An 18863-nucleotide genomic window follows, 5' to 3' on the forward strand; every position below is an offset into this window, starting at 1 on the left:
CTGGAACACTCCCAGGGATGGTGACTGCATCACTTCCCTGGGCACCCTGTTCCAATAGGGTTTGACTACCTTTCCAGTGAAGAAATTCTCCCTGATGTCCAACTGACTTCCACAAAACTTCCTTCTGACTTCCACAAAACTTCCTTCTGGCTGTGAACAATGCGATTGATTTCATGGGAATGTTCACTCTGTTTAGATTCAGAACTTATTGCTGTTGGCAGTAACACACTTGTACCAAATCCCTGGCATTTGAAGTGTTCTGAGGAGTTTATAAGATCAAAGTGCACTGAAGTAGAGAAGATCATCTTCTGCTATGTGTGTGCTGCAGGACAAGTCTTATTGAAGATAAGCCTACAGAGAGATAAATAAGAAAAGCTGTATTTATTTAGCCTAACGTAAGTAGTAAATAGCTTATAAGGATTATTGCAATTACCATTTTGTAAACAATAAACCAATATTTTTAGGATAAAAAGGAGGACCAAGAAAGATGAACTGCTGAACTAACTTTGACGGCCATAGCCAGTGGGACAAATTGATCCTTACCTAGACTTCTGCTCTCTTGGCAAACCTGGACCTGCCAAAGATCCAGCAGAGGTCCTTTCATCACCACTGGCCAAAAACACAGCAATAAATTCAAGGGTACTTCAGCCTTTGATAGACACAGAAATCAGGACAATACAAACAAAAGCTTTCTGGAGCCAAGAAAGAAAATTTGCATTAGGGAATAAGAAATTGCGCTGCAGACAGAGAAATGGACTGATGCAGGAAATCTTCATCAGTCCTAAGAGAAAAAAAAAAGTGATTTTAGCCCTATGGTGCAACCCCTTATTCATGGGAAATGTACCTGGAAAAAGTCCCAGTGATGAATAAAACTTTATAGGTTGAAGCTGTCTCTTCCCAGAATGAACCCAGGGCAGCTCCCTGGGCATATTTTCCCCCAGATTCTTGGCCAAGGTTGGACCATGCCCTGATGCGTATCCTTGTCCAGCTCCACTGCAGTGGAAAAACAGAATATTCAAATGTTCTTATGGCTTCTTTCATTTCCTTCGTGTGTGCCCACCTATTGTAGTGTCAAAGGTGGCTCTGGCCAGTCTGCTGTAACACCACTGAACAGGAAAACATACTCTGAAAAATCAGTGTTTTCTGTGGCAAGTATACCTAATGCTTTATGCAGGGAAAAGGAGAACACGCTGCAATACCAGATATTAATTTGCAATGTAGAAAATAGATAAGAAGTTACATTGCAATCCAATTCATGGCAAACAAGCGCCAAAGGGGATAATTTGTAGTAATAGTTATAACCCTTTCTCTGTCCTCAGTTGAAGGACAGGTTGAATCTCTTCCTGCCATTGCTTTATGCTGAAAGGAATTGCTTTGCAGTCAGAATGTGTGCACACTGGTGTCCTGCAAATTGCTGCGCCCTCTGGACAAGAGCTGTCCCACCAGAGCCTGCTCTCAAGACAGCAGGTAGAGCCTGTAAGCTTTTTTACATACAGATTAATTTAAATGTGTCACTGAGGTTCTTTTCTAGACCAACTGCCTATTATTCCTTCTTTAAATAATCGCAGAATGGGTTGTATTGGAATTGCAAGTGTAAATACTTCCTCCTTGTCTAAAGGCTTTGGTCTTGTTTCTTAGAACCAGCTTTGAGTGGCATTAAATGTAACAAAAGCATAGCACAGCACAGCTGCAACTGAGGGAGAATATTAGCCAATATCAAAACTTTGTTTCTCCTCAGATAGTATTGGTACTTGGCAGATTTTCAGAGCTCTGCTAAAGGACTTAACTCTTAAGATTCTTTTTGGGGTTAACTGTTACGTGCCCTCTAAATCCTTTACAACTTTTATAAAGGTCGCTCTGCAAAATTATTTCCAAGTGTTCCTAAGCTTGCAGTGTTGGTTTTAGAACACAAAGGTCACTGTTTGCGTTGACTGTTGTGTGTCTGAGTTTTGTAGCACTGCAAATGTAAAGATTGGCACTTGTATTCTGTGCATAACTTGTGCATGCACAAAATATAATTTGCTCATTCAAATACAAAGTGAACGTCTTGCAGATTAAGTGCACAGCTCAGACAATTATATGTTCAAATGAGCTCTAAAGTCAAATTTGCATGTTTCTCATACACTTTTTATATACTTGCTTATGATCCTTCATTTTTGTTGTTTATAGCCCAAACTGAGGGCTCTATGGCAAAAAGATTTCTAATCTCTCTTTCAAAAGCCTTTCACACCCAGATGACTTTGAACTGGTACCTTTCTTTGCAAACCAAGTGAGAAATCAAGGCATCTGTGGGTCAGCCTCACATCTAGAGTCCTGCATTAGGGCTGCAGTGTCACAGTGAAAAAGAAGGAATCTCTGAGCAGATTTAGTGAAACGAAGATTATTCTCTGATCTGATTATTATCTTTCTTGTTTTCTCCTATCTTTCCCAGAAATACTTGTAAGGTTTTTTTCACTGAGCTGAGATAGTACACATCAGGTGAACTAATCAGCATTGAGTTCAGAAAGAAATAAAAGTGGTGAAGGGAGGAAAACAGCTACCTCTCAAAGCCCTTTAGAAAAAAATGTTTTGGTTTCAAATTTTACTGAGGTTTCAGTATATTTAGAATTTTTAATCTGTGGCTTAGATAGGATATCACCTTCTTAATTGTATAGTTGTAAATACTTGCTGGGGCAGGGTCAGTAGTGACTAGTTGTCTTCTTCTGCAGTGTTTTCTACTTCAACTTGCTCAAACTGATAAAACCATTTCATTATGTCATAGCATGTAAACCTACATCTGTGTGTGTGTGTTGCTGTATGCAACACATATAGGATTCTTTCCAGCTTTGGAGCTGAACTGCCAGAGATTTTGAAACTACGGTGGGAGTTCACATAACTTTCATAAAGAGGTTGTTTGTTAGAATAAACTAGTTCATTGATGTCAGCTGGTCCTTTTGTGAGAATGTACAGCATCAAAGCAAAACTTTTGCAAAGGTTTATAGGGGCTTTAAAATGAATTGCAGCAGATGAAATGACACTAAAAATTTAACAAAGCAAAAGATTTCTTGTTGTTTGTGTTTGGAACAGCAACATATCATGGTTTTGAAAGTAACAGAAACATTTCTGCCAACTGATTTGTTTACAGCTAGCAGAGAGGTTGCAGAGTTTTCTAGTCATATTTATACCAGGGCATAATAGAGAGCACTGCTCCCTGGGACGTCTGTGCTGAGACAAAAGGCTTTCTCCTGTTTGAAGTCACCTATGAATAAGAGATCACCATGTCCAGGCTTACTGCAGTCTTGCAGCTGCACCACGGACCCATGGACCCTTGAATGCTTCAGTCCCTTAATCTTCCCTTACAGGTGATACTAATCACTGTTCTAGAAGATCAGCCTTCATATCTGACTGGAGCAGAGTCAGTCATCAAATCTTGTGCTGTAGTCAGTAATTGTTTTATATGTCTGAGTCAGAAGCCTGAAAGTAATCAAAAAGTGAAAGCGTTTCCTCACATACATAACACATGTTCTCAGGTGTTAAAAAATAGGGATGTATGTTTCCATTGGTTTCTGTGAAATGACCCAAATGGGCATGCAAAACTCTCTTTTGTATTTTTCAGCCAGTGCAGGATTAATGATTGGATTTGTTGATCCTACAGGGCTTTTCCAACCTTAACATTTTTATGATCCTATGAGTATATAGAGGAATATATTACTATTTCTCAATTATTTTCTATGGATTGCTGTTGCTTTCTTCTTCTTCCATGTAGTTTCCCACACTAGTTATTAGTGTGGAGTTTCCCACACCAGTTATTAGGAGGCCTGTGGAAAGGAAATGCTTGTTTCCTAAACATACTGCTAAATAGCCCAACACTTATCCTTGATGCCATGATAACAGTGCTTGTTAGGCCCTCTGCATCCCAGGGGGAAAAGTTCTAGAGATGTAGTGATCTACTAGTGTGTATTAATTGCTATGAAAATGAATAGCACAGTTAATGGGAGTTAATAAATGATTTTTCAGTCTTTTTAGTCCTTAAGATTTGTGTGGACTATTTTAATGCCTCTATATCAGTCTCACTGCAGTCTTTCAAACTGTAATATTGCAATACTTTTGTCTATATTGGGTTGCAGCAAGAGATCTGCCTCAAATTATTGCAGAACTATGTGGGAGGCAGGCTTCTGGAAACTGGATTTCTTTAGATTCACACGAGGTTAGTGTAGTATTTTGGTTCATGTTTCTTTCTGTTAAATGAGTGGGGTTTTGTATAAATGGAAATGTTGGGAAACAACTGAAATGGTTTGTGTGAATTGTTTTTGTGTGTCTCTTCATCACTGTGCCTTGCGTCTTGTGCTAAATGTTGTGTGTTATTTACTTAGAAGACATTTTTCATCATTGATTTCAAAATGTGCAAAAAAAGTCAAAATGTGCACCAAATCTTTTTAAAATTTGAATTCATGTTAAGAGTCACAGGATTATTCTGTGGCTCTGGTTTGTGTTCTGCTTAAACAGCCTTCCCAATGAACACAGAAAAGGTCAGCAAACCCAAGCTTGCTGTGAATAGCCTGATGCTGCTGTGTTTCCTCTTGTCTGTGGGTAACTGGAGAACCCTTCATAGCCATTTAAACCCGCTCAAGGGCCTGCAGGAGCCCTTTCTGAGGCTAGCAAAGCCATTAAGGAAAGTGCTTTGTAATCTGTCACTTGACCTCTGATCCAATCCAAGAGAGCTCCGCTTAACCTTTCCAGCTTGGCTGAAGGATGCACATAGCTGGGGCTTCCTGCAGTGAATCCAGCCCAGGCATGACTGCTCCTTTCTCTCTCTCTGTGTGTGTCTCTGGCAGGGCTGCGGCGGCAGATCGCGCACTGCATGCGGAGGGCAAGCGGAACCGTCAAAAACTCCTTCTGTGACCCAGCCACGCAGCCCAAGGGGCGGCACAAGAAGTGCCACGAGCAGGACTGCCCACCCAGGTAACAGCTTCTGGGAGCTCTGGGGGTGGGGAACAGCATCCTTACTCAAAGGGAGCTGTTCCTGATGCCAGGCTGGCATGGTCTCGGGTTTTTGGTTGATATTTGCTGCCCCGAGATGTGTAAGATGTCTCTGCTTTGGCCTGCGCAACTGAAGAACGAGTCTGGACTCCTCACTTTTTGGTCTTGAGGTTGTTTATTAATTCTTATCTATAAAATTTTCTTTCTGCCCAGCCAAGGTCTGCTCAGCAAGGCAGCCACAGGCACTCTGACCGCCCTCGGGGTGGTGTTGTCCTTTTATACTGCAAACTACGTATATCATATTTACACTTAATTCCCAATACCTATCACCTATGTTAGACAGTGCACTTCTACTCTAAACCAATCCCAAAGTGCCAACATCACTGCAGAAAATGGAGACCAAGAAGAAAGGCTAGACACGCCCAAGTTCCTCCATCTTGTCCCCATAACCCCCATACCAAAAATCCTAAAATCTACATTTTCACCCTGTGATCATTTTGTTATTACACTATTCAAACCTCCGTGACTTTCATGTCCTCATACAAAGTTGGCAACTTGCTCCAAGGGTCAAAATCAAATCCCCAGGTGTTCTGGGCAGCATGCCAGGGTCTCCGAGCCTCCCTGGTGGGGTCCTCAGCAACTCTGGACACCCGGAGGGATGTACTGAGTTCTGACAGCATGGCATCCGCAGCCTTCCATGGTGCCGTGGTGAGGGCTGCCACGCCTTGCAGAGCAAGGTGCCAGAAATTGTATAATAAATAAATCAGAAGTGAGCCACCCTGAGAGGTTTGTAAGTCAAGTTACTGAGCAGTCTGTGCTGGAAATGGCGGAGATTGGTCTCTCATGTATGTAGATAGTATTCAGTTTGGGTACAAATGTGCCTGAAGACCATATAGGTTTTTATTTTAAAACTGTATTCTTGCCTTAGCTCAAGTGAGCTAAGAATAATTAATGTGTGTTCCAAAAACAGCTAGCATAGCCTTTAGATGTTGTTTCTCAGTATTTTTAAATACACCTTTGTCCTTTTTATGAGAGGTGATGAGTGAAAATGCCTACTTCTAAAACAAATTTTTATACTTTCTTTGTAACACAGTACAAGAGGACACAGTCCCAAGCTGCACCAAGGGAGATACAGGCTAGAATTAAGGAGGAGGTTTTTCACAGAAAGAGTGGTCAAATACTGGAATCATCTTCCCAGGGAGGTGGTGGAGTCACCATCCCTCGATGTGTTTAAAAAAAGACTGGATCTGGCACTTGGTGCCATGATCTAGTTGAGGTGTTAGAAGTTGGGTTGGACTCGATGATCTTAAAGGTCTCTTCCAACCTAGAAATTCTGTGATTCTGTGATACTTGGCACTTTTTATTTTCCTTCTTATTTATAACTTTGAGTGAAGTGCGGTTCTCTTAATTCCATGATCACATGGGAATAATTCTTTCATTTCTCATAACATTGTCTTAATTTATATTCATCTCTGGTTTTTCTGTGCTACCATTTTTCTGTGCTACCATTTTAGTATTTAGTAGGAAAGGAAGACTAAACATTCCAGGTGCCTGCAGAACTGTGGGCTTGTACCACAGGCACAGATTTGCTGAAAAGAGATCAATACTGGTTTTGTTTCGGGCTTTAGATACTTTGGTTTTGTCTTCCGTTGTCTTTGAAAGTTGTTTATCATGCTGTTTACAAAGACACACCCGCCTTTCCCTAGAAATTCTAGTTCAATCAGGATCAAATCGAAGCAGTAAATTGTTAGGGTTCATGGTGTTGCATTTGCCACCAGTGAATTTCATGAAACTCTGATGTTAAAAGTTCAGTGTATTTGTTAGTTTTATTAGTTGTTTTCAAGTATCTTCGTAGCAGCATGTGATGCTTCTGTGGGATTTACGCCTTTGTGCTTGCAGCATGGTGTACCAGCTTCATTTCATAATTCCTTGTAGATTGCTGGGAAATCATTTGAAAGTAGACCAAACTTTTTATTATTTGGCTAGTTAAGAGCTGGGCCTACCCTTACACACTGAGATTTTTTTCATGGCACACATAAACTGTACTATCAATTAAAAAATTCCCAGTTCACTCAACTTATGCCATTTGTTCTAAGTGACAACATTATTCAGACCTGCTCTTGAAAGTGAGAGAGGGGAATCTATCCCTTGTTGAGCAGACTACACAGTCATACATAAACCAAACTCTTCTGCAGACCAGGCAGGAAAGCTCTTGTGTGCTGGGCAGCCTGTGACGCTTCTTGAGCTCATTCTGTGCTGCAGGCGAAACCACAAGTCATCCTTCTGTGGACAGCAAAATCACAGCAAAATGCAGTGCAGGAAAACCATATGTATTTAAAATTCTGGAGTCATGTTGCATATTCATTTTTCTCTTAGTATCACAAAAGTGACTGTAGGAACTTGACCAAGGGACTGAGTCCCTGTGCTGGCTCTCAGCACAGCCGACATGCCTAAGGAGGAGTAAGTCAAACATAAATCAGATTTCTTTGTGATGCTCTTCCAGCTTCCAACTGGTTTTAATTCAAGGCATTTCCAGAGCTTTTTATGGTTTGTCTAATCAGTAACCTCCAATGAACCTCACTCATCCAGCCTCCTTCTGCAGCCTTGAAAAACTTCTCTTATATACAACTTCCTCTATTATATACAATGTTCTCCTGAATGCTGGAGGCAGGTGTGACTGTCCCACATGGCATTATGTGGGATAACTGAGAGTTTAGTGGAGCTGCTGAGGACAAAGTGTTCCTAAATTCTGTGCCAGAGGTGAGGACAGTGCTGTTAAACACAGCCCTGCAGAAGACCTTTATTTAGTGCTGCAGCCAGAGAATTGACATCGTTGGATGGCCTTGCACTTCTCTGCAGTGAACCAGGTGCTTTGTAGTAGGTTCTATCAAAAAAATGATGGCTGTTCCCTACTAAATCACACTGATGAAAAACGTGCTACTAGACTACTAAATAAGACATAGATAATTTATCAAACAGAAGCTACAGACAAAAAATAAAATTATTGTGGCTTTCACAAACCAGTTCTTACCTCATTAATCCTTTTCAGGAAATTTGTGATTTTAAATCTGTAATTTAAACAGTTTACAACTGTTTAAATTACAGATTTAAAATCACAAATTTAAATTACTTCTGAGAAGTCTAAGCCTTAACATTCTTGTTTGTCAGATGATTTTCTCTTTATTTATTTTATGCTTATTATTAAACTTATTATTACACTTTGTCCTAAAATAATTCAGAGGAAAATGAAAAAAATATTTAAAATATCACAATACATGTATGCCATGTTTTGATTCAGAACAAAATAAAGGTGGCTGGACAGCTGAGAGTTAAAATGTCATGCAGCCACTCGTACTGCTTCAGTGATATTGCTTAGGTGAGTGCATTGAGACTGCAGCACATGTGCTTGCTTTTATCCAGGTCATGCTATGGAGTATGGTTTCCAGTTGAATGTTTCTTTGGTAGGCAGGTATTTAGTCCCATAGGTGTTAATGTTAAAATCAATGGATACTACTTGAAAAATAGTGAGATTTTAACTACTTATAGCATTGTGAATAAAGTTTTACTTTCCCCTGTAAAGAAAATTGGAGCCTTTTTAACTTGACTACCCACTTGAACAGCATAACCATAAATAGATTATTTTAAAAATACTTGGAATCTGCTAGTTTTTATCTGTTGTTATTGCATTGTCCTGCTTCCAGACTGCTTAGTACACTTCAAAAGCATAATAAGAATGAGAAATCTGGTTTCTATTCCAAAGCACAGAGTGAGAATCCATGCACAGTTGGTATTTGCTGTGCCTGATGCTGGACAAATACATAAAGAAAGCCAAAAGTCTCTCTTTAGGTGTGACATGCCATGATGGGAAGGAGGGAACTTTTGGCCCCATAGCCCCAAAATTCCATGCTATTGCTTTTTCAACAGGATTCACACATCATTCACCACACATCTTCTATGTATAGCTGAGGGCTATGTCATAGGCTTTTGGGCTCTGCCTAATTTGTTACAAGCCTTAGAAACCCAGTTTGTGAGGAAAAGATAAGTTCTCATTTTAGGCAGCTGAATGCCACCTGAAAGAATGAGATTTTCATCCTATCTCTGTCCCAGGCTTGGTTGCAGAAGAGCTGAACACTCACACCTGCAGCTCAAAACTACCTGAAGTTATGTTTTCACCAGACAGGCTGCTCTCTGTTCTGACGGTCTGAGGAAAAACAGTGCTCATGCAAATTAATTACCTAAATCGTGCATTTTGCTTGTTTGTTTGTTTGCTACCACAATCTTTCCGTGCCATGCCTGCCTATAGAGATAAGACAGTCATTTCACTTTTCAGGGATCTGTTGATGAATTAATACTTAAGAACCACTCAGTTGCTGTACCAGTAAATGCCAGAGGTAGAATCAGAAACCAGAAGTAGGAACAAGTATTGGGTGCTGGCTGCCATGAGGTTTTAGTGTCCACCAGCTTGTCCCAGTCTCTCATCACGGTCTCTAGCTTGGCTGGGAGATCCAACATCCTGGCCATTTCCTCTCATAAGCTGCATATTTAGAGCTTGGATTGCTGTGTTAATTTTGGACGTGTGTTTGGCAGTCAGGTCAAATTTTGGTTATGCCTCTGCACTGTGAGGAGACAGCAAAAGCTCCAAGATAAGCAGAGCTTGGCAAAGCAGTCACTCAGGTGTTACTCTCTTCTCTGTGGTGCAGAGCCTGCTCTGGGGCATCCTGTACCAGAACAGTAAAAAGGATGTTGGCTGTTTTGCCATCCTTGCTTTGACTTTGTTCCCCTTTGGCTGAGATGCCGCAGTCCAGATCCTGAAGCAGAAACCACGAAGAGACAGGAGCACAGGTGATTCCATGTTAGGTTTCTGACTTTTGGATAATTAGGCATATGCATGAAAAAGGATATGAAAGGATGAAAATAAGAAAACACAACATCAAAAATTCCAGCTAGTGTTAAGAGTAAACTTCCAGTTAGAGCAAGTTTTTTTGAAGTTACTTGCACTGAGTGAGGAAGACTACAGAAAAAATTATCTGGCTGACTGTAGTTTTATTTTGATCATGAAGATGGAATAGAATAAAATCTGAATTCTGGGATTTTCTAACTGTGAAGTACCTGACTTTTTTGACTCCTTCCACAGCTTTCAAAAGTATTTTGTGTGCAACAGTTGATCACACACTGTTACTGCTGCTCAAGGTAGGTTCTGTGGTAAGCTCTGATAATTTATTGCTTGGAGATTGGTATTTCAACGTACCAATTGTTAACCCTCAGTCAGAGCCATTTGAAAATGCTGAGGGGGAAGAGGTGTCAGTTTAGCATATCTGTACCTCGAAATATGTAATCTGGTCCCATTAAAATTAATAGAGCAATTCACATATTTATGCTACATTTGTGCGGAAATGTCAGCAATTTACAAGATTATAGAAGAGATAAAATTGTAAAGAAGATGCAAGAGATGATAACAACCCTGAAATGGCTTGATTCAGATGGTGATAATTTACTCCTTTTTTTTTTATTGCTGTGTTCAGCTGAGGTGTACTTGCTTTTTATTTACTTTTTAGAGTTCCTTTGTTGTTTGCAGACCTGGAATAGCAAGAAACAATCTGACGGAAGGCAAGAGGAGGAGAAAGATATTTTGGGTAGATAATTTGGGATATTTTTTAGTTCAATTTGGAAAGATTCGTTTATTTGGAAAGATATTTTGGGGTATTTTTTAGTTTAGTCTGGTCCAGAGACTTCACCACTGGGTTGTGGTGGCAGTGGACTGCATTCTGGAGCAAAGCAGTCAGTGCCAGGAAGGGCCTTGGGATAACTTGAAAGGAAATGCTGTATGTATAGATTACTAAACAGGAAGAAGATAGCTGTAGGTACCACAGAGAGGACCAGATGGCTGCACAAATAAGCTGTATCGTAGCTTGATGGCTGTGAGTCTTTGTTGTTTGGGTTGTTTTTTCTTTAGTTATTAGGAAGGAATACCAGTGCCTTCCACATCAGTGGCAGCTCATTTGCAGTGAAGTGAAAATGAATCAAGGAACATGGAAACTACAGTAGGGAGGGAAGAGGGATTGTCAGCAGAGACAAAGCATAAAAAATGTTATAAATCTGAATGCTGAACTTTGATATATTTATGAGAATAGGATTATTTTGTCTCTTAAGTTCATGGACCTTAAAAAAAAACAAAAACAAAACCAAAACCAATAGAATACTGTTGGTTGTGAACCAAAAGCAAATTTTTTCTGCCTTTTTTAATAGAAAGGTTTTTAAAAAATATTCCTACTTTGTTTTCACTGTAAGGCTTTGTTTGACCTCCTTGAAAACTCTGGAACAAGCAATATTGTTTAGGAGCTTTTGTGGCTTAGAGTGTAGAGCTGGGCCAGATTTTTCAAGCAGCAGCTTGAGGTTGTAGTCTTGCTTTGGGCATGCTTAACTGAAAGAAAAAAAACTTTTCTTGGTTTGATGTTTTTTCCTTCTTTTTTTCAACTATAAAGATAAATCTTCAGGTAAATGTCACCGTTGATGCCAGTGCTTCTCAAACTGTAGAAACCCAGAAATTTTTGCTCCCCTTTCTTATCACAGAAGGCAGATATGCAGGTTCACAATCTGCTCTGGGTCAGCATGAGAAAAAATAGTTGGATGGTGATGGAGAAATGCTAAGGTGAACCAAATGTGAAGGGAACAGTTCTTGTAGATAAGGTGTTTTGCACTGCAAAATACTGTTATAGAGGAAAGTTAGCCTCAGTTTGGTGGAAAATTGCATGCCATAGTATGAAAGACTGACTTTAATCATGACAGAGACACATAAGAGGCTAATTTCTACTTTGTTAAGGAATGAAGTACAGAAAAGTTGAAGTCTAAAAGCCTAATGCAGGCCTGGACACCATGCCCAGAGGGACAGTGCTGCAGAGCATTGATCCCATGCACCACAGCTCTGACTAACCTGGTTTTGGAGCTTGTGCCTCACTGCTTCCCCTAATTGGAAGAGGAATTGTGGAGGGAGGTAACCCTCATGGAGAGCCAGTTTGAGTATTTGTGCAGTACTGGCTGCTTAGATATGGGTAAAGGGACAATTTCCACCTCTGTGCTGTCATTACAGACTCCCCAGTGATTCTTATTTGTTAACTCTTCTGTACTGACATAGCAATGAACAGACAAACACAGACTAAATAGATTTGCTGGCAGTTCCTGAGGTTTGGATTTGAAGGACTTCCTACTCAGTAGATTTTTACACTTTATTGAAGCATAATGCTTATTGCCTACTTTTGTCTGGAAATCCTGCCTACTTCTGTCTTCTCTCTTTCACCGATTGGCTGGTACTAGAGCACAGGGTGGATGGGAGAGTTTGAGTGATCTGAACCTTATGTGAAGAGCTTATATCTGAGCCCAGACTTTAAATTACTGGCTCTTTTTCTTGCAGTCTCTGACCTTTTCCTTGATGTGTTTGTGGTGGGCTGTTTTCTGATGTTTCTCACCCTGCTGGTTTTCAGGTGGTGGGCAGGGGAGTGGCAGAAGTGTTCGACCACGTGTGGCCCAACAGGCCAGAAGAAGAGAACTGTACTTTGCATCCAGACAGTGGGATCTGATGAGCAAGCACTGGATGTCACAGAGTGCCAGCACCTGCTTAAGCCAAAGACCCATCTGTCATGCAACAGAGATATCTTGTGCCCATCTGACTGGACAGTGAGCAACTGGACTGAGGTAAATTCATGTTTGGTGAAATGCTGAACTTTTTCTCAAAATGACTTATTATAGTCAGCAGAAAGGACCAACAGCCTGCTGTTTTGCCTTTTAAATTTTTTTCTAAAATACTTTTCTATAGTTTAATGTGTTCACAAATCCTTTGTGCAAAAAAACCCCACTCCTGATTCCTAAAGACTTTGGGAAGTGTTGCATGTTAACTTGCTGAGCTTTTGGGGCTGTAGAACATGATGTGCTTAGTGCTAAAGAGTCTGTGTGAGAGCAGTGGCTGCTGTGGGCCAGACTAGGGGGATGACTACTGTCATCTCTGTAGGTCAGCAAAGCATTTTTAAATTCTTTACATTCATATCTCTTGCATCCAAGATTCTGCCTTTTTTCCCCATAGCTTTGGAAACATATGGGAATTGGTCAAAGCTGCACCAGGAGACGTTCAGGTTGGACATTGGGAAGCATTTCTCTTCTGGGAGGGTGGTCAAGCCCTGGAACAGACTGCCTAGGGAGGTGTTCAATGTTCCCAGCCTGTCAGTGCTTAAGAGAGCATTTGGACAGTGCCCTTAGCAGCATGCTTTGCTTTTGGTGAGTCATGAAGTGCTCAGGCAGTTGGAGTCAGGACTGAGGGTTGACTGTTGAGGGTCCCTTCCAGCTGTAAGTACTGTCTTCCCTTCTTTTTTGAAAACTCCACTCTCATCTTCCTCCTCAGTCTTTTTTTTCATTAGACTCACTGTTTTGAGAACAGAGTCACATACTGAACTAAAAAAATCTTGTGACTGTATTGGATTGGTTTGTGCTGCTCACAAACCATCATCACAGAATATTGATTTTTTTGGTAATTAAGTAACCCCCATGGTTTTAATACCTGTGAAAAAATAGCTTGAGCTTACATGACTAGCAGTACAATTATATAGGAATGGCATACTGCTTGTGCTCACATGCGGTTGGATTATATTTACAACTTACTGATAAAAATGCATTTTTACATCTGCAGAAACTGGAGAGAGAGTGTAGGACAGGTATTTCACCTACACAAATGACATGAACTGAAGAACCTGTCTACCGTGAGGCTACACTGGTTGCTTTCCTGCTCCTGTTGTTGCAGAGCTGATGTTATTTTACAGCTGTGAACAACAGAGTGCTCCAGCAACACAAAGTTACTGGTGTTTCTACTGCCCTGTGACCCAGACTAGCTCTAAAATGAGTTAAATGTGTCAGGGACAATAAAGTCCTGGGCAAAGGAGAGTTCATCACTTCATGTTGAGCACCTGGTCAGGCTTCTTTGCTTCTTAGGAAGAGTTCTTTCAGTAGGTTTTTTTTGTTACATCTCCACTCCTACTCAACCAGTCATCCAGCCTTAGCATCTCCAGCCAGCGAAGTGTGATTTTATAAAATCCTTAGTTGAGGCACAGCTGCTGAAAGCATGGCTGTGCCTGTGGGCCTGAGGATGAAAAACATCACAGAAAAGAAGAACATCATTCCTTAGCTGCATCTCCTTAGCGCCCAGCACTCTTTATACACAGCAGTGCTCTCATTTAAATAGAAGCCAGGTTGGCTAATTACCTTCTGTAGTCTCTAATTGAGGACAGACAAGCTAGTAGCTCTGGCAGTAGTTCATGGTTGTACTAAGACTGAATAAAAAATCCATTTCATAAAGTCAGCAAGGGTCTGTGAGCTGCATGGATCACCACAGCAGGTTTGTGGCACTGTGAGCAGCACTGAGCCAGTCAGGTGTGCGCTCAGTTCCAGGTTTTTAATCTCTATTTTTATAAATCTGGTGGAAAAGGTATTGACTAAATGACTTTGTGAGTCAATGAAGAAATCAAATTCCATCATATTAATTTAATATTTTGTCTTTATCATGTAGTTTTTTCTCACTTCTGTTTACCCAAGGTGACATTTACTGTTGAAAAATTTGGAAAGAGCTCCACGGTAGCAGAACATCACTAGAATGAAAGGCTTCTTCTTCAGGAAAAGCTTTGTAATTTATTATTTGTCATGATGCTTCTTTATTATAAACAAATGCCATCTGATACTTCTGTGCAGGGGAGATACATTAATTCTGTTTCATTTGCAGTGCACAGTCACTTGTGGTGGTGGAATAAGGACTCGTAATGTCACTTGTGCCAAAAATAATGATGAGCCATGTGATAGTTCCAAGAGACCAAACTCTAAGGCCCTATGTGGTCTTCAGCAATGCCCTTCTGCTGGAAGATTTCTGATTCCCCCACAGGCACCCAGAAGAGGCAAGATTATAATCAGAAAAACAACTGCTGATCCTGAACGGAGTCTTCCTCGCAGAATACCCAGACCAAACCCCAAGTTCCATACAACAACAAAAATACCCAAGCATGAAAGTGTAACTCCCTTTTTGCCTACGTCCTCTGGTTTGGTCAATGTCTCAGGAAAAGAGGGAACACCCAACAGGACATTACAAAATAATTTTGCTGAATCAGGTGATGTTTACAATTACCCAGTTGTTTCTACTGAAAATAGCTCATATCAAAATAGTACTTCATGGCCTTTTCATAACAGCTTAAGTACTGAAATTATAAGGCATGCTGAAAACACCTCTAAAAGTGAGCCAATTTCTACTGCAGAGAGTGAGATGCAAAGAAGTGAGAACACTCCTGTTTCCTCTTTTACCAGTAATCCAGAAATAACTTCCAGCTATGATTACTTAACTGAGGAATCTGACAGCACTGATGGGCCACTTGGAGTCAGCAAGAAAGCAGTTGATCTCTTTTACAGCACAGAACTCAACCCTGAAATCAGAACCAGAAGCACAACCTTGGACACTGCCTTTCCTGTCACTCAGAATGAGAGTGTGTCTTCTCAGACCCCACCAGCATCTCCTCACCAAGACCTTTCTGTGCTCAATCCTGTTAGCAGAGCTGCACAAGGGCTGCCATTTCCAACAGCAGCAAACTATGTCAGTCTCCAAGTTGATGTTCCTGTTGTGGAGCTAACAACCCCGCAAGCACTGGTTACGGAAATGCCCACAGAGCTTGGTCATGCACCCAGAGACCAGACTGACAGCAGAGAAGAAATAAAGCTGCCTGACACCGTAACTAATAGCACACAATCCTCAGCTCCCAAGCATGCTCTGAACAACCAAAGTGCGACATCTGAGGGTGTTTTAATGAATGTCACAGACAACAGCCATATAATAACATCCAACAGTTTGCCCAGTGATGCCTACTGGATAGTAGGCAACTGGAGTGAGGTAAGTTATTTTTTGCTCATTAGAAGTGGAGAGTGTGAACAGCTGTCTGAAACATTGCTGAGGAAATGGAGTTTCTTAGTTTGTCATAATTTTCTGAAATCAGTATCATGTATATAAAATGCCACAAAAAAAGGTGGTAACTTGGGATATCTAAGATTAGGTTGCTTACAGAGAGTGAATATAGTCATCACAGGCCTGGCCATAATTTACTAACTTTTATTTAATACCCTTCCCACTGTAAAGTTTTATTTTTTTGTCAGCAGAGTTCCTCATATGCTAAAGGATTTTATATTCTTGAAGTCATGATACCTAAAGTGAGAGATGTTGGTGTCTGAACTAATCATCTCATATTTTGATGGCCTTTTTTACCAAACTAGAGAGGTCAGATCTGGAAACCTCTAGTGGTGATCTGTCTCTGTGTCTCAGTGCTGATGGAGAATGCTGTCCAAGGTCTGTTTCTGTGTACCTGTTTGCTCTTGGGTCTGCTGGGAATGATTCACAATCATAGAAATGCAGAAATTCAGGGCCAGAAAGGACAGCATGAGGTTACTAAATGTATCTCATGTCAGTGGAGACATATCTAGACCCCTGAGATGCAGGTGTTGGATGCAGACAGTGGGTAAGACCCCTGCTCTGTCTTCAGCGCATCAGCCCTTGTTCAGGATATGTACTCCTGATGGCATTTGGAGCTTTCACCTTGTGCCTTCCTGTGGCCAGGTGAGAATGGCCTTAGCTTCCCTTGTTCTAGTGGGACAGGTGAAGCATTCCCTTCTGCCCATATCCCTATAAGCGAAGACCTGCTTTTAGATCTGCTTGAGTGGAAGACCCTACAAGAGAAGATCAAGGAAATGGTTGTGGCCCCAAGCTCCCACAGCCTGAGCAAAAGCCTGTCATGCAGAGATGCTACTGTCCTACTCATTCATCATCCACCTTAAAATATTTTCCTTACGGATAGCAAACATCTTCCATACTGAAAGAGGATTCTCTTCTTTTACATGCAGACTATGGAGGAAAATTGTCTTCTTAATAACTCTTTCGGGGTCTGACATCTAAATTCTTTCGAGATTTTCCTTGTGTTTTTTAAATATCTGAGGCCTTTGTTTCTGTTGTTTGATCTTGCTTCAGTTTCATGACATATTTTATATCAGTGATGTTCATTGTGGTCCCAGTGGACACTTGGCATATAAAATCAACAAATTATTAACATTTTATGTATTACCCTCTTTGTGAATGCAGAAATGAGATTTGTCTTGTTTTGTAACCGTCTTACATTGATGTATTCAATTTGTGGTCCATTGTAAATGCTGGATCCCTACTACAGTATTTCTGGACCAGCAGTTCTCAATTACATTTGGGAGCTCTGTGTGTGTGTGTGTGTGTGTGTGTGAATATACATGTATATGTCTGTATGTGTTTGTGTATGCATAAAAAGTTTTCCCTAAATGTAGTGTTTTGTATCTATTTTTTTATTTCAGGCTACTGCTTTCTTACAGTTTTTGTTGTGGCGAGGTGTCATTGAATTCAGATTTCAACATTCCTGCCTACTCTCCCAGCTTGTCATCATCTTCAAATGCCTTAAATGCATGTTGTCTTTCCTCATTCAGTAGTTAATGAAAATGCTGAAGAGCCCTGTAGAACCATATTTGAAAATCTGTTCATTTTGACATTGAACCACTAAGAACCACTTTATTACAGTTTTTCAGTTAGTTGCACACTAACCATGTAATTATTTCACCTGAACTGTATTTATATTTGCTAAAAGAACGCTTTGCAAGATCATGTAAAAATGCATTACAGCAGCCAGCTCCTTATTTCATTAAGCCATGTTCCCCTGTCAGAAAAGGTTATTATACTCAATTGAATTATTTCTTCTATATGAGTCCATGTGGGCTTTTCTTTTGCTTTATCGTCTTCGTGAGTATTTGCCATTTTGATCTTGGTTGTTTAATAATTTGGTTTTTATCTTCTTGTGAAGTGTGCTTGGGTGAAGCATTCCCTTAGACCACAGATAGGACTTTTTATTTTCCTAGAGATAAATTCTTATCTAATCTGCTGGGACTTTTCCAATCTATTATAATAATTGATTCTCAACAGTTCAAAGATTATTGAATAAACACTTGAATGAATGTAGAGATAAGGTTAATACATTTGGTTTCACAGAACTGATAAAATCAATTTGAAGATACTTAATGTACCTAACTTTGTTATTCTTTAATAATTTTGTAGTCTTTTGCTACTCTCATTCAAACTGTTGTTTTTTGTTAAAATAAATTTTATGGGAAGTGTGGCACATTGAACTTCAATTTTTCAAATTTGAAGAAGTGATGAAAAAGAGAATTTATGGAGTCTCCATCTTTGGAGATGTTCTGAAGCCATCTGGACATGGTTCTGGGAAATTGCCTCTAGGTGGCCCTACCTGAGCAAAGCTCCTTTCCAATTTCAACCATTCCATGGTTCTGTTAATAAAGTCAGCTATTCTCTTTCACATTAAATAAAAGTTATCTATTTCACATACACACCTTGAGTCTGACATTTACAGAACCTTTTCTTTTTGCTCATTACTTTTAATTATTTTTCAATCTAAAGTTTTCTGACTTTATTTTTGCTCTTTCTGTTTGCCCATCCTTAGTGAAGCTTTGGATCTGTTTCTAGATGACATCTCTCCAAGGCATTGGTATTTCAAGACCACTGCACCTACCCTGACAAATACCTTGCTGTGTTCTTTCTCTTTTAGTAGCTGTCAATATTTTGACATTGCTTTGCTTTGCAGGAGATGTCCATACTAGTGAATAAATAGTGCCAAGAGCAGTGATAGTCACTGAGGTGGAAAGGTGTGACATGTCCCATAAGAGGGCTGGCATTTGTCTCCTCAAGGGAGAGCACTAATTTGAGTAGGGCAGAACAGTGCCCGTTTCCACCAGTGCTTGTCTGTAAATTTTACTTCTTTCCTACTACTTTCCTGGGCCATTCTGGGCTGTCACTTTTCCCTTTCTAAGAG

At 40.3% G+C, this 18863-nt stretch overlaps 1 protein-coding gene across 1 annotated transcript in view; it reads left to right on the forward strand.

The window, feature by feature from the left end:
• The window catches only part of ADAMTS12 (ADAM metallopeptidase with thrombospondin type 1 motif 12), a 147541-nt gene that overhangs the window by 114441 nt on the left and 14237 nt on the right, over positions 1-18863 (forward strand). Inside the window, exons 17-19 of the mRNA XM_030969291.1 lie at positions 4815-4941; positions 12438-12648; positions 14717-15865. Coding sequence (XP_030825151.1) covers positions 4815-4941; positions 12438-12648; positions 14717-15865 — 1487 coding nt within the window. The remainder of the gene's footprint in view (positions 1-4814; positions 4942-12437; positions 12649-14716; positions 15866-18863) is intronic.

This window comes from Camarhynchus parvulus, chromosome Z (genome assembly GCF_901933205.1).
Source record: "Camarhynchus parvulus chromosome Z, STF_HiC, whole genome shotgun sequence".
NCBI lineage: Eukaryota > Metazoa > Chordata > Aves > Passeriformes > Thraupidae > Camarhynchus > Camarhynchus parvulus.